The 24,616-nt window shown below is 38.1% G+C and overlaps 2 protein-coding genes across 2 annotated transcripts; both read left to right on the top strand.

The window, feature by feature from the left end:
* Window positions 1-1,860: 1,860 nt before the first annotated feature.
* LOC101304412 (heat stress transcription factor C-1-like) lies at window positions 1,861-3,199 on the top strand. Its single transcript, XM_004287379.1, has 2 exons — window positions 1,861-2,172; window positions 2,259-3,199. Exons 1-2 carry the CDS (start codon window positions 1,885-1,887, stop codon window positions 3,057-3,059), a joined length of 1,089 nt encoding a protein of 362 aa, XP_004287427.1. The 5' UTR covers window positions 1,861-1,884; the 3' UTR covers window positions 3,060-3,199.
* A 7,229-nt stretch (window positions 3,200-10,428) lies between these two features.
* LOC101300089 (flavin-containing monooxygenase YUCCA2-like) lies at window positions 10,429-12,648 on the top strand. The gene is made up of 4 exons (XM_004287365.1): window positions 10,429-11,139; window positions 11,843-12,091; window positions 12,184-12,306; window positions 12,418-12,648. Exons 1-4 carry the CDS (start codon window positions 10,429-10,431, stop codon window positions 12,646-12,648), a joined length of 1,314 nt encoding a protein of 437 aa, XP_004287413.1.
* Window positions 12,649-24,616: the final 11,968 nt, after the last annotated feature.

The raw sequence follows: 24,616 nt of genomic DNA, 5'->3' as shown, positions 1-24,616 counted from the left end.
TATCGGGCAATCACCAAACCAAGTTAGGAAAATATGGTTTTGAATGTTTATACACACAAGAAAAATGCAAATGATAATACACCATTTATCGTAAAGTAGTAATGCATACGTCGTCTCTTATTACTTAATAAATTAAAGATTCTAGATGTGTCGTCTCTTATTACAAAATAAATCATACACAGTCATCGCTATATGATCTCAATCTCTTTCTCAAATCTCTGATCAAGAACCCCTCATCATAGACTCATTGACCATAACCAACCATGTGAAATTGTAAATACGGATCAAATCACTACAACGTAAGTAGCCGACAGGGTCCAATAAGAGAGCAACAAACATAGATTTGGAGGAAGCAAATATGCTCCCCATGGCCCTAACACTACTCCAAAAGAAACCAAAAACATATTAATTTCCAAAACAAGACGTGGCTGAATCCAAACCGAACAGACAACCCCCCATTGCTTTATGCGCTGCTCCAATGCAAGAGTTTTTTAATTTATTTACCCTAAAAAAAAAGGAGTTTTTTATTTATTTAACCTTAATTAATTAAACCCAAAAGAAAAAGAAAAATCGAATTCCGAATCTAAGGACCCCCTCGGCGTTAAACCCACCATTATTTGTAAGTTTGTTTAGTCATTTTTTAATTATTAAACACCTCCCATTTTCTATCCTCTCTTCTCATTGGCTCGTACCCTCTTACGTTTCCATTCTCGTATAAAAAAAATCTCGCACTTCGAACCCCCCACCCCCACACGCTCCTCCCCCCGCGCGTGTTTAAACGCTTGCTTTATCCGCAATCCTTGTGCTTGTTTTTGATGGGTGAGAAAGATTATGCGGGAGATTTGATTAGCCCTAATCTTACACATTCATGTATGTTTTTATGCATTGGAGCACTTGTTCCAATCAAAACGGCGGAGATTGGCTATAATAGTATTGTATAGAGTTGGTTCAGATGAAACCTGATGCACTCTTCATGTGTGGAGTTTTGACCTGTAATTCATGATCAGACTCTCTGTAACAGTACAACACGTGATAGTACAACGTGATTAACAAGATCAAATAAAATAGATATATTCTAATATTTCCTCTTATATGACATGTTCACATTTCTTTTTCATACATGTCACTGTATTATTTGAAATAGAAGCATTGAGTTTAATAGAATATGCTCTAAAATTTATCAGTATCAATCTACACTAGCTACACTGATGAGTTTAAAAAATCCTCAAATGACTAGACAAGAAGGTAGAACTAAGTAATTGTTATGTCGACCTAGCTAAACAAGAAGTTTAGTGGATATACGTCAGTATCTTTTATACTATTTTGAGTAGTGTTGTTTTATATTTCTTACATCTGAGTCTACGGTCCATTCACTTGTCACTGTATCTTTTCTATTTATATTTTAATTTTAAACATAACAGCTGGTGTGGTCCTTCAGTAGGCTAATAAATGAAAGGCTTGGTACTATGTATTAGGCTAAGAATGCCTCGTTACATTTCCACTTAACCAGGAGAAATTATAACGTAAAATAGTGCTAATCAAAGCTCTAATCTTGATTATTGTTGTTATTATTATTAATATTAGACAATTAGTACACACCCTGTCGTTTAGGTCTCACTACAGTTGTCTGCGTATGATCCGAACAGGACCACCACTCATCCACTTCCCGAACACCGCGCGTGGACAACCCTCAAAAATATCTAGCCTGACGTGTGATAAAGCGGGGCCATGTGGACCCCGTTATTCAGCCAATGAAATATCAAATAACCTCATCGCCGTATCGCCAGTTGCCACGTTAGCTAGTGATACTGTACACGCGTCTGTTTATATATTACGGTGGTCAGTTTTCCGGGAGAAGAGAGAGAGAGAAAAAAAGGAAAGGGGATGATGATAACTAACACCTCACAGAATCAGAGAGCTTCTTCTTCCTCTGAAGCAAAGCCGCAGCAGAGTCTGATGATGAGCATGGAGGACAGCGGCAACGTCATCGCGCCTTTCGTTATGAAGACTTACCAGATGGTCAACGATCCCACAACCGACAGGTTAATCTCCTGGGGGAGAGCCAACAACAGCTTCATCGTCGTCGAGCCGCTCGAGTTCTCGCAGCGGCTGTTGCCGGCTTATTTCAAGCACAACAACTTCTCGAGCTTCGTCCGCCAGCTCAACACTTATGTAAGTGTAGTCGACAACTAGAGTTTATTTATTATTTGTCATCGGTTTCGGTTTCGTCACCTAAGATTGTTGAATTGATTGAGCAGGGATTCCGGAAAGTTGACCCGGACCGGTGGGAGTTTGCGAACGAGTGTTTCCTGAGAGGGCAGACGCATTTGTTGAAGAACGTGGTGAGGAGAAAACACACGGGCAATCACGGCAACAACAACCACAGGATGGTCAATACGACGGCGTTTGGTAAGGCGGAGGAGCTTGACGACGAGGAGATAGTGATGGAGATAGCGAGGCTGAGGCAGGAGCAGAAGAGCTTAGAGGATGAGATGGAGAGCATGAACAAGAGACTGGAGGCGACGGAGAGAAGACCGCAGCAGATGATGGCGTTTCTTCACAGAGTGGCGGAGGACCCGGAGATTCTGCCACGTATGATGCTGGAGAAGGATAGGAGAATCACGGAGGGGGACAAGAAGCGGCGGCTGATGATTGCCTCGACGTCATCAACTTCGTCGTCGGGGATGGGGGCGACGACAACTTCGGTGAAGACTGAGGAGGAAGTTGACGGGGCCATGGGGGTGCTTTCGTCGCCGGAACCAGGTTTTGAGGTGCAGAGCTTTTGTCGGGGGTCGACGTCGCCGGAGACTTCGACGGCGCAGGCTTGGTGGAGCCAGGGGCGGGTCGTCGGTCGGACTCGGGGTGATCAGGAGTTGTATGGTAGTTCTACGGCCTTAGGCACGCAATCGGGTCATGGAAATGGGAATAGTAGTAATTTCGGATTGGGGTTCGGGTATAGTGGGAATAGGAGTGGTAGTGGAGAAGTGGGTTATTTTGCGGAGGTGGAAGAGAGTCCGCCGCCGCCTTATCCATTCTCCCTGTTAGAAGGTGGGTTTTAGTTTTATTTGGTTTCCCCTTTTTATTGGTCTTTAATCTAAATGTGTTACTTCTCGCCAAAAAAAAACAAAAAAAAATCTAAATGTGTTACTCTTTTTTTTTAATGTTTATCCTGCAAAACAAATAAGAATAATTCTTTGTTTCTGCCCCATAATTACAATGAATTTTTTTTTCTGCTTAACTATAAAATGGAAACTACTAAAATTCCAACCTCATCGAAAAAAACTACTAAAGTGCCAACCTGACCTGACTACTAAATTTGTACTCAGGGTTCTCTACCAAATGTAAGCAAATTGAAATTGCTATCAAATAAATTCTATGGTACCTGATGTATTTATGAATTAAATTGGAAAGTGGGACCGGTTGTGCCCTTACAAACTATATACCGATCTGATTGCAAATTCAAAATTTTAACAATGAAAATACAGAAATTAACAAATCGCAATAAGTTGTGATTAAACTGAAAAGTGTGACCAATTAGGCTGTAAGAGCTATATACCGATTTAGTTTCAAAATAAAAAATTTCGACTACGAAAATATTTTTAAAAAACAACGAATCGTAGTACGTTAGTTGAACAATATGTAGAACTTTGTTTATTTTATATTTCTTTCAACTAACATGTATGAAATATATATGTTAAAACATAAACATGAAGCATATGAGCATTCGGTGTCAATTCCATTAAATAAAGAAAGATGGAGAAGGATCAAACAAACAACTAATTAAAATCACGATCTCAACTCTCATACACATACCACTCATTTTTCCAAATTGAATATAATTACAATCACTTTCTCATGAACAAAGTTAATTCGAGACGGTGTAAAGTCACTCTTTTTTGTTCAACATTCATTTCATTTTTAAGAACACACTTCACTATAAAATTTTGGTAAAAAATAAAAGAATTAATTTCACGTGATGTACAAGATAATGTTTAAAACTGGTTACTATTTTCAGCCAGTTACTGCTCCCTTATTGGGGCCATAATTCTGTACTCTGTACCAACCACAATGTGTGTGGTGTGGCCTCCTTCTATTTGCTACTTGCTAGCTAGCTTCTAACCGAGTACGGCCTTTTCCCGACGCCAAGAGTCAAGTGGGATACCCTTCATCAATATGGTGGGCCTATACCCCTCTCTGTGCCCGCGCCCTACCTGACTATTACCCCCCACAACTTGCACGCTTCAACCCCATGCCTCCGTGTCATATAGCACGTACACTCCGTCAGTGCGACACGCGCCGCACGATATTAAGAAAAGATTAGAATGAATAACGTAATTAAGAGAAATAATTTGAAAATTTTTGAACGCACGACGTATATTTAAATGATGAAATCTTAACCGCTCATATACTTTATCACTATGTTTCTATATTATTTTTTCTAATTCTGACCATCAGTGTATGTATGTGAAAATATACGTCGTGTACTAAAGATGCTCTTAAAATAATTATGACTAGCTTTTTACTCGTGCATCACGTGGGTATACAAATAAGAGAAGTTTAACTTTGACTTTTCTACTTAAAATGGAATAAATCTGACTATCTTATTTCTTAAATAACTGCTTCATCAAAAGTGAGAACAAACCACTTCTTTTTTTTTCTCTATAAAATTTAAATGGTGTTTTACAGTTATGCTCATAGAAACTTAAATTTATTTTTTTAAGAATTTTCTATTATCTTGATTTTTTAGATAATTCAAAAAAATGTTTGGACACCAAATAGAATAGGGGATTGAATAGGGGTGCCTGGCTTTCTAACGGTAGAGATCAGCGGTAAAAAGTCAAAAACAAAAACGAGCGCCAATCATATGAGGAAGCGTTGTCAGTGTCAGAGGATCGATTACGCTCTTTAATTGGATGCCCGAACCATTTATTCGGGTATTTTATTGACACGTGTCGTACGGCGGGACGATCTCGCCACGTCATGGTTGGCAATAATGGAAAGGTTATGTGGGCCCCGGGGCCTCATGTGTAAGACGAAAAGGGCGTCCTATTCCCGCTTTTGGGTTTACCCCCCTCTCTACTGAATCCGTCGACTCGTGCAAGCACGTGTGGAAATATAAAAAGCCAAAAGTGGAAGGGAGGGACACGTGTTTGCTACCAGTTCATCACTTTTGGGTTTTCTTTCCTAAAGCGTCACATTACAACAACACTATGGTGCTGCTCTGGCGCACACTACCACGGTGAACAACATTCAACCCATGACCACTAGGGTCCACCACGTGTAGTTTACCAGCTCGCTCGTGTGCTCTTTGGTGTGTAACTAATCAGCCTAACAAGATGTCAAGTTCTCACGGCTAATAGAAAGGAAGGTAATGGTATAGGCGTAAAGCCTATTATACGTGCCTCGAGTTATAGGTCGATTAGGTATCGATGGGTCAAAACAAGGTCGTACAGCCTGTAATTGGTTAAAAACTAAAATGCGGTTTCACTGCTTTATCATATAATAACGAGTCTTTTATGATTTCATATTATAAAAAACTGAACGAATCGTTCAAAAAGCTTACATCTTATGATAGCATAAGGACCTTTTATTTACGAGGGGATATGTGGTTGTATTACTCATTCTTTTCATATTTTAAGGGGATGACATATAGATGATAGAAAATCGGGGTTTCTTTAATGTTTTATTTTGGCTTTTGTACGAGAAGATGCTCAAAAATTTGAGTGGAGAGGTGCTTTGTAAAAAGGACAGGGAAAACGAGGTGACACATGTCCTTTGGCGCTCCTAGGACAGCAGTGGTGTCTTTAGGCATACAATTAGGGCCAGTTTGTCCATATCTAAACAGATTAAAAATGTGATTTAGAGAAAACTAGAGAAAAAGATGTGGTTAATGATGACCCACGCATTAGTAGGGTTGATACTTGATAGATTAATCCCTAATAATAAAATAATTATCAAATCTTACATCTAATTATGAGTTTATGACAAGTGATTATTTGTTAATCGTATCACTTTTGTAATGAAATTGCAAAAGGAAAAATAGGATACTTACCAAAACTCAAAAAGATTAACTCTATTTAGGGCAACCAACTATAATCGATTTGGGTGGCGGCCCAATCCATAAGAAGCAAATAATGTAACGGGCTGATCTGCCATAACATTTCAGGCCAAGTTATTACCCATGAGGCCCATAAATGCAAAATTAGTATAGGACATGTTCTTCCATCTGGTACATCCCGTACATGTCTGTGTTACTGTGTATCTACATCAGTAATTCAATCAGTTTTTGACAAATTGTGTAGGATGATTAGCTTATACAGTATCTTCTGAGCAGTTAGGGTTCTAAAGCGGCTCGGCGCCTCGTCGCCTCGGCGGTTGTTTCAGTCAGCTATTCATGGAAAAGAGAACAGCAGCGGCCTAACAAATTAACGCTACAATATATACCAAACGTGCTGCAGCAAATTAGGGGTAGCTTTAGTTTCTGCATTGACAGATTAAATTCTCCCTACCGTAAATCTAGAAATCTACACACACTTTTCCATTGATCTTCAATCTGCACAAGTACATCATTAACGAATATGAACGTTAAACTTTGTAATTGGTACCTGAAATCAGTGGAAACTGGAAAGAACTTAAAGTAAAAACGGTGAGGGGATTACTAGTCACCACGTACAAGTCTCTACCAACTAGCTTTGCTTAGATTTGGCCATTTGGGTAGACATATATCAAGTTATATGTGTTTTGATTTAGTGGATGTAAAGCGGCCTAGCTAGTTGGTAGGATCTTCGACTTTATAAAAACATAGATCAAGTTTTTTGGTCATTCCAGAAAACACAATGAACGTCATTGCTGTTCTCATTTCCCAGCTGCCGTTTCAAACAAACTAAGCTAGCACTCAATATATTGTTACTAATGACTAGTCCAGCAATACCCGTTCCACACACTTCAATCCCATTTGATGACATCAAATAATCAAAGAGTACTTTAAGTTTTGATGGATCTGAGCAAAGCTCCCATTATATATATGCTTAATCAGTTAGTCGCATAGTAAAAGCTAGACATGATTAGCATCTTAATGCCACAGAGATATCAAATTAGTGTGTCAACTCAGAATTAGCTTTACTTAAATAATTAATTATCTTCTCCAATTACGTTGTGCTCCGTTGCTCCCACCTTTATATATCTCTGTGTGTGCAACGGTATATGTCATGGTATATGATTTCATATAACAATAGAGGAAAAATTAAAGCAAAAGGCAATGGAATTGGATCCCTCCCTCTAAATTTAAATTAAAGATTAGAATCCTGGTTTGACATTAGTTATTCTTCAAGAATTAATTAAGAATAAACAAGTATTGGTCATACAATTTGTTCGTTTTGATGTCCCATTCATTCTCCATTCGGTAAAAGCTGAGCTAAATTATAATATGCACCAATTACATTAGAAGTGACTCTTGCAAATTGCCAAGATTCATCACCATAATTTATCAGCAATATGTTGAGCTTCAAAGTAGCAAAAGGATCATACATGCATGCATGATCAATCTTAATTAATCCTCCTATTATAAGCTTCAACATAATTAACTTGTAAAGGCTACCTAGCAAGAGCCAATTGAGATCAAGTTATTGTAAGGAATAATTAAACATAATTTGTGAGTGTGATGGGGAATGAGCGTACATTCTTTACTAGTAATCCAAGGGAAATTTGGGCATGGACGTGACAACTAAACCATTTCTACCTATATATACTATATATATATATATATATATATATATATATATATATAAGGAAGAATCATAAATTTATGCATAATTAATATAATTAACGTACTATATAGTTTCTTTAGTGAACACAGTTAATTGGATGCTTTCACCCTTCAGATCGATAGCTATGTCTTATCGTTTGTGCATGATTAATCCAATTGGAAGCTGTTTAAATATGATTATGTGTGAGATTCTGAAGTTCGGTCTTAAGGAACTTTTCCTAATTCAGAATATATAATAATATGAACTAAAGTATGTGGGAATAAACATATATGATAGAGGAAAGCATGCATGATTCTAAGAAAACCAATAATAACTCAGCTATATGATAAGGTTGGTCATACTAATCAGTAATTAACGAAGGTTAGGACATTTCAAGTTGACTTGTGGACGTGATCGAGTAGCAGACCTAATTTAGAAATTGGAAGTTTAATAACACTAGTTTGTACTTAGTAGTAGTTCATGGGAATTAATTAGTTTATATAACAGTGCCATGCACTATCAAATTAGCTATTGATTATAACATCTCATGAGAGCTATAGATGATCATGAACTTATATATGATGCATAAAGGGTTAATCTAGCTAGCGCAAGTGAACTCCAGTGCATAGAATCTGCTCCGACGTAATAATATAAGTAATTAGTCTTGAGCATGAATGTTACTGATTCTGATTCTGAATCGTTCTCATAATCCTAACGAAATGAACAAGTCTGAGGTTCAATGATATGATTGATGATGATGGCCACGAATGATGATGCTCCGAAACTGAATTACTGGTTGCTTCTTTTGAGTTCTGCATGAGACTGATCGATGGAATTGGATCATGAGTGTAGTGATAATGAGATTGAGATTGACAAATCGATGTTCTCCATGAAGCCCTAAAAGAATTGACAATTCACTGCGAAGTAGTACTAGTTTTGGTATATAGAAGTTGACCCTGCAGTGACATTCATTCCATTTCTGAGTCCTTGAAACTGAGACATCTAATCACATGTAAGTATGTCATTTCTACCAGCAGTGAGCTTAACAAGTCCCATTGACTTCCATCAAGTAATTAACAGAAGTTTAGTAGGATTAGGGTAAGGGTAAGATATACAATAAGAAACCGATTGTTTAATTGCTCCCAAGAAAAGAACTTTGCTTGAAATGGGTGTTTTGAACTTTGAAACAACAACTATTGTTTAAGAGATTAAGGAATATTCAAGTGATCGAGTAAAGGAATCTGGGCGGGGAAGGGAGGAAGATTCCATGCCATGGGCTGCATATATTGTTTGGTTTAGGTCAGTTTATGAGAGAAAACGAGCAATAGCTTGGAAAGAGATTCTCCAAAAACCATGGGGAGCGAGGTAGGGATCGATCTATAGTGGCCTAGTGGGCATTGCATGCATTTGTGACAAGGCAATCACAACTTCGAACTTGAAATAGCCTGCTTTGATTCTCACTCATCCTCCCACAAAGAAATCTCTCCCAATTACCTAAGTTTGTAAATCCTCGAGTCCCGATATGCTTCTTTTCCCTTTTGTTAAGGAAACAGACTCTATCATGACAATTTGGGAAGCCGTTGAAAAAGAAAAGGAAAGGATTGAAAAGAAGAAGATAGACGAGCATAACTTCAAGGTCAATTTTCTCACCATCTTTAGCGCGATTACGGTAATTTAACACATACATAATGTTGTTCATGCGGTGATGTCTCAAATAAAGTGTTAATGTGTTCTAGAACATCGAACTAGGAAATAGATCGATCAATAAATCTGGACGCAGTTCTGTATTTTATTTTGTTAATGATGATAACGACCTAATAGCTCGCTAGCTACTTAGTTGTTACTTGTTAGTCACTAATTTCTCCATCATCGATCAACCATCTCAATCTCTATGGTGGTCAAAAGAGCTTCACGAACATATAGCATCTAAGAAAGCTAGCAATCGATCAGACGGCTAGGTGGAAATACCGAAATATATATATCATTAGGGTCAATATGATTTCCTTAAAAGGATAATATATATTCTCTTCATCTTAGTATGTGTGGTCCTTCAAAGTTCAAAGTTCAAACCTTACTCCAATGGGCATATCACACTTAGTCACTCAAAATATCCACCCTGTTTTGAGACTATTAATTGGTTGACCATGTATAGTTCATATCATCACCACCTCCACTGTGTTTGATTAGTAGTTTAGTACTACTTCTACAACTGTGACTAGTCCTTGTTTCCTTGTTACTAGTTAGAATATATGTTCTCTCTCTCTCTCTCTCGTAGGTGAAGAAGTTGGGTGTTGGTTAACGGTAGTTATTATGCATCTTATAAATGTCACACTTAAATTACAACCTTGACCACACCGTGCCTGCAAGCTTGTATATATAGGTGTGTGTTTGGACACCAATTCAATCCCATTGTGAATTATTACTTCTCAGTTTTCTAGCTCCCCCTCCCTATAACACTACCTTTGTTAGCAAAACTCTTCTGTCTGACTCCTTTTAATTTGCTCTCCAAACTCTTTGCCTCTTCTCCATTTGCATCACAACAAAAACTACCAAACCCTCATTACACCTATCCCATTATCATTTCCAACTCTCCCTCTACTCAAAACCCTTAGAGCTAAACCCTGGTTCCATGTTAAGCAGCGATTGATTTCGAACTCCGCTTAACTTTGTGTTTCGATCATATATGGACTCTCTGAAGGAGCTAGAAGGCAAACGAGTACATGATCCTTTGATCCATTTCCAATCCAAAACAGACATGGCAGCTGCTAAAACGACGAGGCGTATATTGGTTCCGGGGCCGGTGATAGTCGGAGCAGGCCCTTCCGGCCTAGCCGCCGCAGCTTGTCTCAAGGAAAAAGGTATTCCGAGCTTAATCCTCGAAAGGGCTAACTGCATAGCTTCGTTGTGGCAGCTCAAGACGTACGACCGTCTCCGTCTTCATCTCCCTAAGAAGTTCTGCGAGCTCATTCTCATGCCATTCCCTGCAGATTTCCCAACCTACCCAACCAAGCAGCAGTTCCTCGGTTACTTAAAAGCTTATGCCGAGCGTTTTGATCTGAAGCCGGCTTTCAACACGACGGTGGTGAGTGCCAAGTACGACACTTGTTCCGGACTTTGGCTCGTCAAGACTTTGGGGTTGAAAAACGAGGAGGAGATTGAGTACGTTTGTCAGTGGCTAATCGTCGCCACCGGAGAAAATGCCGAGGAGGTTGTGCCGGAGTTTGAAGGAACGAAGGACTTTGGCGGGCCCATTGTTCATACCAGCTCTTACAAGAGCGGCGAGATGTTCCGGGAGAAGAAGGTTCTAGTTGTCGGATGTGGGAATTCAGGCATGGAGGTCTGCTTGGATCTCTGCAACTATAATGCAAAGCCTTCACTTGTTGTTAAAGATTCGGTGAGCTCACTAATCCACTTGATTTTAGGTTTTCTTCTTACTCAAATGGATTATAAGTACGTACGTATATGCAAATTCATCAACAAAAATCCACCTTCTATAACAAAGAACCAGTTTAAGAGTGTCCTCCAAGCTCGACGATTAGATTCAAACCTAGACTGGTACCATATTTAACAACAAAATCTAGTACTTGATTTAGACATAGACCACAATTTTTTTTATGAAAAGAGGTAATTGCTAAATTAATTAACTAGTTAAGACACTCACCAGTGACCTACTCATGACAGGTAAAAAGTTTCTTCTTGCTGAGCACATAAACAGTTATAATTAAATTTTGGCATGCATGTTGTTGTTGACCTAGTTTACTAGACCAAGTAAGTAAGTGAGTGAGCAGTGTGTAAATTATAATGAAGGAGTCTCTGTCTCTCTTTGGCTACTTTCTTGGAATTCGTTTGCATGCGCAAGATTTACAGGTCAAGTCAGAAAAGAAAAACAGGGAGAAAATCTTAAATCTTAGCTATATATATGCTATTTGCAGAGAATCCGTCAGTGCTTCGGACTCTAGCTAATTAAAGAAACACAGAAAACCCACAAACAACAAAGCATGACCTCGACTGAGCTCATCTTTATATATTTTTACTCCTATTTTTTGTTTTTGGAAAATTAAATAAACACTTTAATTTTTTCTGGGTGTTTTTTGCAGGTGCACATCTTGCCGCAGGAGATACTGGGAATATCGACTTTTGGGCTGTCGATGTGGTTGCTCAAGTGGTTTCCCATGCGCCTTGTGGATCGCTTCTTGCTTCTCGTCTCACGCTTTCTGCTCGGCGACACCGCTCGCTTTGGAATCCACCGCCCTCGCCGTGGCCCTCTCGAGCTCAAGTCCGTCACTGGCAAGACACCTGTGCTTGATATTGGAACCCTCGCTAAGATCCGAAGTGGTCACATCAAGGTGAGGCCACGTTACACTGGATTAGACGATATCAGCTCATACTGTTGTGGTTAGTGGTTACACTACTAATCAAATTTTCATTTTCTGAATAGGTGTGCAAGGCGATTAAGCAAGTAAAACATCAGTCCGTTGAGTTCATAGACGGGAAAGTGGAGAGTTTCGACGCCATCATTTTGGCAACCGGTTACAGAAGTAATGTGATGTCTTGGTTGAAGGTAGATATTACTCGATCACTTGCTTCGTTTAACCTAATTACTGTGAAATTACTGATCTCCATTAGGGTTTTTGGTCATCCCTGATTGTAGTTCTTATTTTCTTTGTTTCAGGAAACGAGCATGTTTAGTGAGAAAAATGGATTGCCGAGGAAGGCATTTCCGAACGGGTGGAAAGGGGAGAGCGGGTTGTATTCTGTGGGGTTTACACAGCGTGGCCTGCTAGGAGCTTCAATGGATGCAAAGAGAATAGCAGAAGATATCGAGCATCGCAGGAAAGCTGAAAAGGCCACCCATATCATGCCCCGCTTGGTCACTTGTGCTTCTCCACTAGCACAACCCTAGCTCAGTACTCCTCCTTCAACACACATAGGGATATTATCGATGTGCTAAATGAAAGATTAAAGAAACATGTGCATTAAGGTCCCTGTACGTAAAGCAGAAGAGGAGAGCAAACAAAGAAGAATAAAAGTTTGCGGGCCATTTCTAATCATGCAAGTGAAGTACTTAGAGAAAGTCGGATTTAGAAAAGTTTAGTACTTCTTTTGGGGGGAGGGGGTAGTTCTCAATGTGGGTATATCTTGTAAATTGCTACTCTTTTACTTTAGCTAGCTGGCTAGGATTGATGAACATATTAGCTTGCGGGTGTTAAGATTTGGTGACTTTTGTATCAGCTGTTTTAAGACGGTGGTGTATGAAGTATAAAGTATATATCTGCATTTCCATTCGAATTGTGATGTTTTTGGTGTATATATGGAGAATATATGATATCGATTTATCACCGATGTTTAACTTATGCCATCAGTTAGGTTGTCCGTCTATTAATAACATGCATCGTGAGTTTTTTCTTTTCCTAACTGATAAAAGATGAGGTGATATTAGCACCTTAGAGGTAGACGATGTATTATGAGCTTATTTTCATGAAATTTAAGGTTTTTTAGTCGGTAATTGTTTTGCAAAAGGATCCGAAGATATTTATCAAGAATAACCATGCAAATCAAAGGAGAACATTCAACTGGTGATTACTGAACTAAGACCCAGGGACCATTTTGCATCTGATTCCGGGGCCAGGAAATCAGAAAGCAAAACGTGATTCATAAAGAAAAAAGAAACTAAAACCCTTTACGCCAAAGGAAAAGTTCACAGAAATATGAAGAGGATCGATCAAGTGGCCATTCATCAGGTTCTCATCGATTCGATCCGTCTGTGTCGAATTTGTGGAGATGAAGCTAGATTAGGTTTGATGATCCGAATTGATGCCTTAACTATTATCCTTATTGTCTTATCGATCAGGACTCGTCACCGAAGTTAGCCTCCCCCCCATTATATCCTCATCCACCGATCAATTACTCGGACCACCATTAAGTTTTTTTTTCTTCTAGTTCTTCATGAACAGTTGAACATACATCCACCACAACTTGACCGATTATTGTCAATAGTTGTGGGTCGTCTAATATTTATGGCAATTATTGGGTGATCGATATCAGAAAGTCTCTATGTCAGGCCTGAATGTTGAAATTTAAATTTAGATGAACAACGACAAGCTGAATATATAGATTAATTTCTCACTGATTGTGACTAACTCTGAATTATTAGAGCGTGTTCATAATTGACAAGCCCGTTTAACTAACTTCTTTATCGTTTCTTACTTTCTTATAAGCTGGAGAACCATCTTCTTCTTTTTTTGAGAAGAAACGAAAAAGAGAACCATCTTCTTCTAACATTTGAATACCAATCCTTCGTTCTCTCTTCTTCTTTTTTTCAGAAGAAATACCGACTTAATTTCAATCAAAAGAAGAAAACAGAGCAACATTACTTAATTGCTCAATTGATCCACAAGTTGATCTTATTATCATGATTGTAACGCGTAATGAAAAAATGTTGTAGTGCACCGTAATGAAATGAATCGTGGGGGATATATCACCGTAATGTTATAACGCGTTTTCATTCGTGACTATCGATTATAAAGTTGTTAAGGCTCGTAGCTAAATTAAAATATGTAACGGTAAAAAATATATATATTCTAGTATGTACTAGTAAATAATCTTCTTGTAAGCAAGGAGTAAAATATCTAAAATATCCTCGATATTTCTTCGAAATTTTTTGTTTTTTTACAATTACCGATATTAATTTTCATATCTTTCTGATATTTTATATTTAGTCTATTTTTGGTCGAATATACAACTTTTAGATAAAATTTGGTAAAATTTTCATTGATATTCGATATTATCTTGATATATCTATCGAGATTTCTTTTTTTTAAACCATCGAAATTTCCATGATCGTCGATATTTTACTTCTTTCTTATAAGTTAGAATAAGTACGTATAAATATTGTAAATATCTTAACAGGATAGGTACTTAGCTTGAAGGTTAAAGTGATTGAAGTGATAAAGAAGAAAATGATGGCATATAGCATAGTATTATATATTTGTGTTATATATGGACAATGACTAGTATAGAATATTGATAGAAATGATCGAGGGCGGGGTACGTATTAGTAAGGGTTTTAAAGATTTGTTGTTGGCGGGTTTTATTCCGACCGATTGGAATTGATGAAGCAGAGGAACAGCAAATATATACAAAATCGAATCTTCATCACTCTTCGCATGCAAATGAGTGAGTGTGAGGGACACTTGGAGGTAGAGAGAGAATAAGATCACATCTTAGGAAGAGGCTAGGGTAAGATCCCAATCATTCAGGACCAGCAAGTCTGCCCTACTAATTATTGCCTGGCGGCTATGGACCATGCATGAGATCCCATAACGCCAAATCTTAAGTCGACCCACTGATTAAGTACTTCTCCAACCTTTTGCTGCCGACTATTTTCCCATCGAGCGAGCTCATGTTTTGATCCTTCCATCCCAAGCTAACACTTCTAAGGCTCATCTACTATTGAAAACCTAGGGAAACAAACGTTACTTGAAAAATTCTAAACTCTAAACTCTAAATCCTGTAGCTAGAAGAAAGATAAACTCAATAGCCGTTAGTAGATCGATGATATATAAGTCGGGAGAATTATTGTTCGAAAGTCTAGCTGCTCTAGCTGTAGCTGCGAGATTTCGAGGAGATAGCTCAACCACCTTAAGTACGTACTTGCCTTGGAAATTAGGACATGAAATGGTCCAGATCACACGTGATATACAGGCGTACACTATATGGGGCTTCCTTCCGGGCACAGCTTTCCCTCAGTGTACCTACACATGCTGCACATGCAGCAGCCTCAGCTAGCTCCATCTCTTCCTCATCTTCGACTACTTCCACCATCTATTCCATCCATTCCATCTAATGTCTGCTCTCATTTCTTCGATTTACTGAAAGACTAGTTCGCTTTGTGATCAACGCTTGGCTAGATCTATTTCTCTAATTTATGATTCGTGGTCCATTTATATTTATTATGGTAACTGTCTGATTGAGTGTTCCAAATTTCCGCAGGACCATATTTCCCATCTCATTAGTTAAAACATATATATCTGCATCACCAAATTTCTTAATTATTGAACGTATATATGATCTTTTAAATACATACCTGTATGCTGATGGAAACCCGGCCTACGAGAATAAGAACCCTAAACTGGAAACTTAGTGAATCTGTGAGATCAGGAGGGAGTGCTTTATTACGTAGAGTGAAAAGGGCAAGACATGCAGGCGCAGAGAGGGCGTGGGAGAGTGAGGTAGGAGTAGTAGGAACAAAGACGAGTCGAGTCACAGAGCTAGCTAGGCACGAGTACTACTGTTCGATGACTACTACTGCTCATCACTTTGGGACACTTAGATTTCTGTATATTCCGTCTCAATCTTACACCTTATTCTCGAACTACCTAGCTAGCTCTTACCTATTAGAGCATTATAATCTGGACCACCACGCACTAGTTCGATCGCAAACTTCAACTTGTCTTGTTCAATCATTTTTTTTTTCTCTTCACATCGATCCTTCCACATGTTAAGGATATGAGATATTCCCAAAGCAGGGAGATGGATCAAGCTTCGTAGCAATACTAACCTTAGCTAAGTAGCTTACTCCTCTAGTCCTCTCTTTCAATCGTTTTAAGGAGCAGAGCTTATAAGATTATAGTCTCTATCTCGTAGATAGTGGCATAATTAAGAATGTCATTATATGTCGGTGACCATGGATATATAGATTTACTTTCTTGATTGCGTAAGGGATTAGTGTATATCTTTTCACATTATTGTCAATTCCTACTTAAATTTCCAGCTCCTTCATCCTTACAAAGAAGTGACACCTACATTCTTCGTGAAACTAAAGGAACCTTAAATCTTTTTTTAATTTTTTAATTTTAAAAAAGAGTACTTGGCAAATATACCAAACAGTCAGTGACGGATCCAGGATTTGAAGATAAGGTGAGCTACGTATTAGGCTGTTTTTGTGTTTTTGTATGTTAGGCGAAGCCTAAATTTTTTTTAGGGTATAACTATGCAAAAATGTAGGATTGGAAAAGCTAAATAAGTATCACTGAAACAAACATAACAAATTACCATCAAACTTGTGCTGGTGTGCAAATAAATGGTTAGAAAATGAGCCAAACAGTTCAAAACTTTAGTCCTCGGAAGCTCGGGTGGGCTTAACGAAGTCAAACATACATATTTGCAAAAACAAAAAGAATTTATATTTTGGTTGTTTTTTTTTATCATCCCAAATTCTCAATGGGGCTTAAGCCAACTAACCAAGCATGCACTTGGCTCCACCCCTGCAAACAGTGATAGACAGTATGAAAGTTTAGAACGGGCAATAGTTTGAGTACTGTTTAGTCGAATTTCTCATGGTTGGCCCCCTGGAAACATGCACGCTGATATGTATGCAAGAATATACTTCCTTCTGCTATCAAACCAATGTTGAGTTATGCTTTGAAATTAAGAACAATAGTCGTCCCGATGCTTCGTGCTAGCTAAGCTAGACGTTTGTCTATATACGGAACATAGGTCTCAAGTAAATTCAATCAATTTCACTACAAATTAAGTAGTACATATAGAAGAACTAGAGCTAGCAATGTAGCCAGTGTGTGCTGGTCAACTCATGCCTGATGAGGATCATGCATACACATATAAACCATTAACTCACCACTGACTGAAATGCATCCAGGTACGTTTGCTAAAGTGATACACAGCATGCTTCGTTCATGAATGGTCAATTCAAACAGTGCTCAGAGATGCACTACTACTTTGACACAGACACGAGTAAAAAGATGGCTTCCTCACTACTGTGGAGATTTTAGTTGCGAGAGAGAGGAGCTAGCAACTACTGTGGAGATTTTAGTTGCATATGTTTAAAGAGACTTGCATATTTGCTCAAAGTACCCACTACTTGGTCTTGGCTTGTTTCTAGCCCTAGCTAGTGGTATGTCATTGCCCCCCATCTTCTTGGAATCTAAATGGAACTAGGGGAATCTTTATCATACCCTAGCAATGAAACTAGGAAAGAATTCCATGTTGCTGGGGTTCCAACTAGGAAAGAGTTCAGCTTGCAAATACGGGGTTCCACCACCATCGACCAAAGTTAATGGTGGGGAGCTGGCGGGGATCATAGATTCTATAATCACTGTGCACCATTTTGATGATGATCTCGTTCTTGGTACTTTTCATCATTACAGCTGCACTTTCAACCCCAGACATCAAAATCATTGGTTTCAAAAGCCATTATAACTCGCACTGCATCATGCTTGTGGAATATTCCCCTTCTTCTTCTTTTTCTTCGACTACAAAAGAAGATTACAACACAAACCCTCTACAACCCGCAATTCCAAAACATTCCCCAACACCCGACACCCAATTCACCCCTCTTCGAATTTGATTTATTACAAGATACGTGCTCGTACGAATATGAAATGAAGATCAAAGCTGGTTTTTAAAATGGTTGGATACTCATATGCCTTTGTATTCATTTTTCACACATTTTATTTAATAGAAGAAGTGGATGAGTGCTAGGAGAGGAGAAAGGCTTGAAACCTAACCAACTGAATCAAGATCAGTCCAACAATCAGAACTCACATATCTGAGCCCACAACAACAAGTTCAGCCCATCAATCTTTTCGTTTCCGGGTCAGAAAGCCCATCAAATTTACAAAAATTGATGTTTTTTTCTTTCCCCTTCTTTTTAAAGGTTGGTCCTTCCAGCCCGTGTAGGCCCAATATTCTGGATTCCACCTAGCCCGCTTTGGCCCATTTTGCCTTTTTTTTTTTTTTTTCCCCAGATGAATACGGTAGCATATTGTTTACAAATGAATCATATTCTCTAGAGAACATAGTCGTAAGTTTAGTTTACTGGTGAAATGAATCAAAGATGAATGTTCTAACAGATCAAACCAATAACTTCACACAGGCAAACAAATCTCAACAACCAATGGTGGAATTTTATGAAGCAAGAACACTAAGTTACAGCAAGAACTAAGAGGTTCAGAACCATAAACAAGTAGAACAACTCACTAAAGATAACTTGTTTACTTGTTTGATTATGCCCTCAAAGAAGTCCTTGGCCTCAGCCTCGATCTCTTGCTTCTTCCTGGGGTTGATGCTGGACCGAGAAATTCAGTACACATTTCCATGAAAAACCTGTCCACAATTTCAAGATAGGCAGGGCAAGTGAGGCGAGAGTAGTAATGAAAGACTTCTTGTACATCCAGAACATGATCCACATTGCTTATATCCAACATCTCCAACTCCTTCAGCTTCTCAGCTACCAAACAACCCCTTTTCGGCTCCTTCATTTCACTTGAAAACGCAGTTCTACTTTCCTCCACTCTCTTTGTCATCACCTTGTTGTTTAAATCACATGCCTCATGATCTCTCCTTCGAACAACTTTATGATCTTGCAGCGCGGGTGGTGAAATAACTACTCTCTTGTTGTTGCTTTGTCTCTTGCTATCCCATTGATCTGTCAAGTCGTTGTACAACTTGTCCAAGTCTTTGTAACTGCTTGTGTTGTGGATGTTCATATCATGAACATGAGCAGTAGTACTAGCAGACATAGAAGTACCGTAGGCATTATAGATGGCAGGGGATTTGGGTAGCTTCTGGTAGCTACCAGCAGAAAATAGGTTCTTCAGGTTGCCAAGGGTTTTGTTAAAAAACCTCTTGGTGCTGGAAATAGAATTTCTGAACAGCATTGGTGGAAACTTTTTGTTGGTTTTCAGTGTCGTTATGGTTTTGGATTGTTGCAGGTAATGAATGAGCTTGGAGATGAAGAGTGGAGTTCTCTTTATACCAGAAGCAGAAGAGGAGCCATGAGAAGATTGTTTAACTTTCTATGGAGAAGGGGAAAGAGAAAAAAGGGTTTGATTTATTTCTTCTGCTTTTGGTTTTGGTACCTTTGTTTTTCCCTTTATGTTTCTTTGTCTGTACACACGCTCCTCCTCCCAATATGAGCCACTATGATGAATGATATGGATTGAAAATGATATGGAAGCTTAGGCAGTCATTGTTTTGGTGTTGAGTGAGACTAATTCAGATTGTTTTCTTTGCTTTTACTTTAGAAAATGGAGTTGGTGCGTACCCTCTTTTTTGGACAATGATAATGGAACTGGAGCCTCTGGTTGGTAGACTGACTCTCTCAGATATCAAATTTTCACCGAGTTTTCTTTTCTTTTTGAGTATCAAAGATTTTGGTTGATTGAGATTGGCTTTAACATGTAACTTGCTCACATAGGTATTAGAATGTTATATTCATGATAGTTTTTGATGGTAGAGTACAAACTATCACTGCCTACTTTGATCTGATGGTAGCGTAAAGTGTGATGATGAAATTTCAGCTCCCTTGTTGTTTTGTTTTAGCTACCTTCACTGACTTCTCTCTTGCTTCTTTGACTGCATTGGCTCCTTTCATATGGAAGTCCCAAATTGATTAAAATCTCAAATTGGGTCAGATATTGACAGTATGTGGCTCTTTTGGAAATAATAATGATCATGATATCAAACTTTGCAAGGCATAGGATATGAGTATGATTAGAGAGACCAGATGACTAAGCTTCCACTCACTTGTACATCAAGTATCACAATGACCCTAAACCCAACAAAGCCTTGTGAAGAATTGAAAACAAAGCTCATTTAGATTTGAGTGAAGCTTGGATATCTCTCACTGCAACAAAGCTAATTTGCCTGAGGCAGATTAGTGATGATCGTCCATACCAAAGCCAATTATTCCAGCAAAGTATTACAGGAGCCAAAGAACAATACACTAGAGAGACTAGTACAATTGCAGACTTATTATTGGAGTGGGAGGGAAGGAAGGAGTAAGAAAAAAGTGATGATAGCCAGCTGACTGAGAATGACCGGAGAACGACTAGGTCTAACAGATAGAGACAGTTGTAGCCCTACTATCTCTCTTTGACGCTTTCACAGTTTTACACCATGCCACATCTCCTAGGGTTGGAACCAGTCTCTTTCCGGTGACTGTATCCGTGCTGCGCAAGACTAACCCACAGACCACAGGACTCTCTACCTCGCATATTCTCTTTCACTTGACCATTTTCACAGTTCTTGTGAAACGCAGACACAAATTCGCTTCACAAACCAAAACCCAAATCAAATCAACCCAAAGCTCCAAATTAAACCAAGCCACCAAAACCATAAAGGAACCAAATTTCATGGTCTAGTTTGAAGGTGGGTACCTGAGACCTTTCTCTATTGAAGACCACGGCCTTGTTATTATGAGCCCTCTTGTTGACGTAACGGAGCAGATTAGTGTTGATCGGGCAAACCAAAGGCAATTGTTAATTCCAGCAAGTATTACAGAAGCCAAAGAACAATACAGGTTTGAGTTTCAATCAGAATCTTAATTTTAATTTAGTTTCATAGAGTACAGCATAACAGCAATATTGAGGTTTACTTTCTTGCCATAATGATGAGAAACCATGAAAGACTTGCAAGAATACCAATCACATTCTAATTAGGAATCAAGAGAGTAAGCAGATCGAAATGTTTTCTTTTGATATCTAAATCATCTTTGTCTCCATTATTCATTAGGAGTTAAGTTTTCTTTAGAATAAGTTTCCATAATCTCAGTATATAAGGATTAAGTTTCTAGTTCCAGCGTGAACAAGGTTTTCACTTATGTAACATTTCATGGATTGATGCCTATATAAGGCAACGTTTAGATTAATACAATTACTAGAGAACATAGATTTCTATTCCTATGAAAGGTTCAAGCAATCATTACATTGTATTTAGCGATGGAATTGCAAACTAACAGCAACGCAGAAGAACAACCAAAGACTGTTGGAGACTACTCGGCTCAGATCATCCAAGAAAAACCACAGCCCGCTGTATACTCTTTGATTCATCTTGCTCACGAGAACTCCCCAACTGATAACAGGATCCGCCATAGGAGTAGTACTCTTAGCACTTTCGAAGGCCCCGAAAAATCAATGGCATTTGTACAACATGATGGAGTTTATGAACTCAATTTTTGTGATATTTGTAATAAGATGGGTCACCTGGATAAATTGTGCCCTCTAAGTCGACTGTTATATGGCCAGTAGCCTAGTTTCCATGGATTGTTTCTAATTATATATGCATTGTATTAGATTTTACCAGTTTGATTATGCATTATAGTTTCAAATTTGTGTACTTTGTGTTGTCCCTCAAGTATACATTGTTCTTTGATCATTCTGAATTTTCTTGTTTAGTTTCACATTCTGGGCCAAGCCCTTGTGGTCCTTGTAAACCTCAAATGAGTGAAATCATCCAATTACTTCACCTTCTTGTCATTTTTCTGGGCAGAGAAATGGTCCAACCTCTTTAATCTCTTTCCATAATCCGCCCATAACTTAATAAAAGAGCCCAAATCACTTGGAAATATGTGACATGAAAAAAGAGAGATATAGCACAAAAACCCAGAAAATGCTGACAATCAAGGAGCCATATAGCCCAATAGCGACGGGTTACAGCATATGAGTATGAAGCTCACTACCCCCAAAAAAATGCGATCATTAATGAAAATGTAGCCAAAAGCATATCATATGTAACATCATTGCCCTAATATGAGTCAGACATTCTTCTTCAAATTGCTTCTTCCCCTGTTGGGTAAAACTGTAAACACTAGCTCCTCTCTGCACACCCCATTTATTGGTGTTGCACCAAACCCAGTTTGCATTTCATTGAACAAAGGGAACACAAATCTCTCTTTCTCATGTGGGTTTGTAATTTTCCTGTGAAGCATTGCTATCAGAGTACCAGAGACACAGATACAAAGGTCACTATTTTCTCATTCCATTGTGTGTTCTCTTTCAATTTAGTTTTGATTTTGAGCAAATCCCTTTGTTGAAATGGACGTATCAGTTTTCGTGGAGAGCTCCCATTGCAGAATTGATGGTTAAGTTTCATGAGCTTTTTGGAATTACTACATGGGATGGGAATTGTCTGGTCACCCCCCTTCTTTTGAATAACAGAACAAACAGACCATTGTTTTGAATTCCCTCTTCTTTTGGTAAAATTTCCCATTCTTATTTGATCTTTTGTTCATAACTTATCCTTCATGTACAAACGTACGTATGATCTGTCAACACTTTGTTTGTCACTGCTAAGTTTTTAGGCGCTCAATCCAACCCAAATCATCATATTTTTTTTCAATACTTGTTATATACAGTTCAGGCTTTGTTAATCAGAGTATATATAGGGTTTAGAGTTCATTATCCGTTAGTCCAGTGACATTATACTCTCGTTCAAATGTCTAGACATAGTCACATTACGATAAATGAGTGAATATTAAGTAAAAATGTTATGTCTATGTGTTTGAATAACTACTTCAAAAAGGGTGAAAACAAACCCAACATAAGAACGTTGCGATCTTCTTCACATTTTTTTAAGGACACAAAACTTGAATCTGCCTCCACTCTTGGGAATCACTAACTAAGCATCTTAATGATGCCATTCCTGTCTCTGGTTTTCGTGTTCATCAACAAAAAAAGCCTAATGAAGGTCCTTAATGCCGCTATGAATATCTGTTGGTGCTGGACAACGTTTTACACTGCAGAACACCATTTCACAGCTTTTCTAGGATGGTAGGAGGAGGGTGTGTTTGAATCTGTCTTGCCTCTGTTTTTGATATAATGGATAAGTGAAAATTCAAACTTTGAAACAGATGTTGTTGACAACACATCAAAACATAGATTATGCACCTAATCTTGTCTCATTTCTGTACAAAAACAACAAAAAATTTACAAAGATTAACAATTTGGTTGTTCTTGTCCGCAGGCATCATGTCAATAATTGTAAGTTCTAAAAATAAGATAGAACCTGGTGGCATGTAGTTTTTAATCCCTCAAACTTGCAAGAGGTTAACAGCAGGTGGTTGCTTTTCTATTTCTTTTAGGAGGACAAAAGCATATTTCGATTCTTAAATCAAGTACACGTTTTGTCATTTTAGTTCATAGGATTATGAAATTCAATTTCTTTGTAATTTTCTGATCAGCTAGTGTGTACTGGATACCATTGATATTTTTATTTCTTTGACCAACTACTTCATCAAGAAATCTATATATATATATATATATATATATATATCTATGCTACAAAACCAGCTAAGCATAATACTATATTTACTTAACAGATTGTAGTGTAAAGCTTCCCAACTCTATCAAATTTAGTTTAAAGTTATTGCATTGCCAACAACATTTAGCCTTTTAGGTGGAGGGAGAAGTTGGTCTCAATGCAAGAACAGAGATAATGTTGAATCAGGGGGATTTTTCTGGCTTTTTATTTTTTTTTGGTAATTGGGATTCACCTTTTTGTATGCTTTTGGTGCAAATTTCTCATGGAAATTTCAAACTCAACTACACAAAAAAATATATAACAACTTTATGTGATCTTCAACACTTTGCTTTCCCCATCTTTCAAGTTTCCTAGTTGAAAGGTCCATCCCAATCTCTCAAAATAATGGAAACAAGCATAGGCTTTTTCCCTCGCACCCCAATCTAAACCAATCTTTTTCACAAGTAGGAAGAGAACTGCCACCAGTATATTTTCATGTCAAACTCAACAGTCATTGATATGGTACCTCTGATTTTCTAGCTTCATCCTATCAAACTCAATGGTGTTTTGTCATATCATAAAAAGAAGAAGAAACAAAACAAAACCCAGAAAAAAGGCCAGGCTTTTAGTCCATTCAACTCAACAAGATTCACAATTTCTAAGAAGAAGAATAAAATACAGAGAGGTCATAGAAGCTAAAGTGAAAAGTAGAAGATAAACACAGTACTAAATAGTCAACCAAAGTTAGAATCCTAACTATTTCTTCTTCTTCCTCAGAAATTAAACCTAAGCACAGATTACAGAGGAAATTAAAATAGTGTTCTGTTTTCTCT

This window comes from Fragaria vesca, linkage group LG1 (genome assembly GCF_000184155.1).
Source record: "Fragaria vesca subsp. vesca linkage group LG1, FraVesHawaii_1.0, whole genome shotgun sequence".
Taxonomy (NCBI): Eukaryota; Viridiplantae; Streptophyta; class Magnoliopsida; order Rosales; family Rosaceae; genus Fragaria; species Fragaria vesca.
The sequence above is the reverse complement of the archived record's forward strand: the minus strand, read 5'-3'. Positions and strand labels throughout refer to the sequence as shown.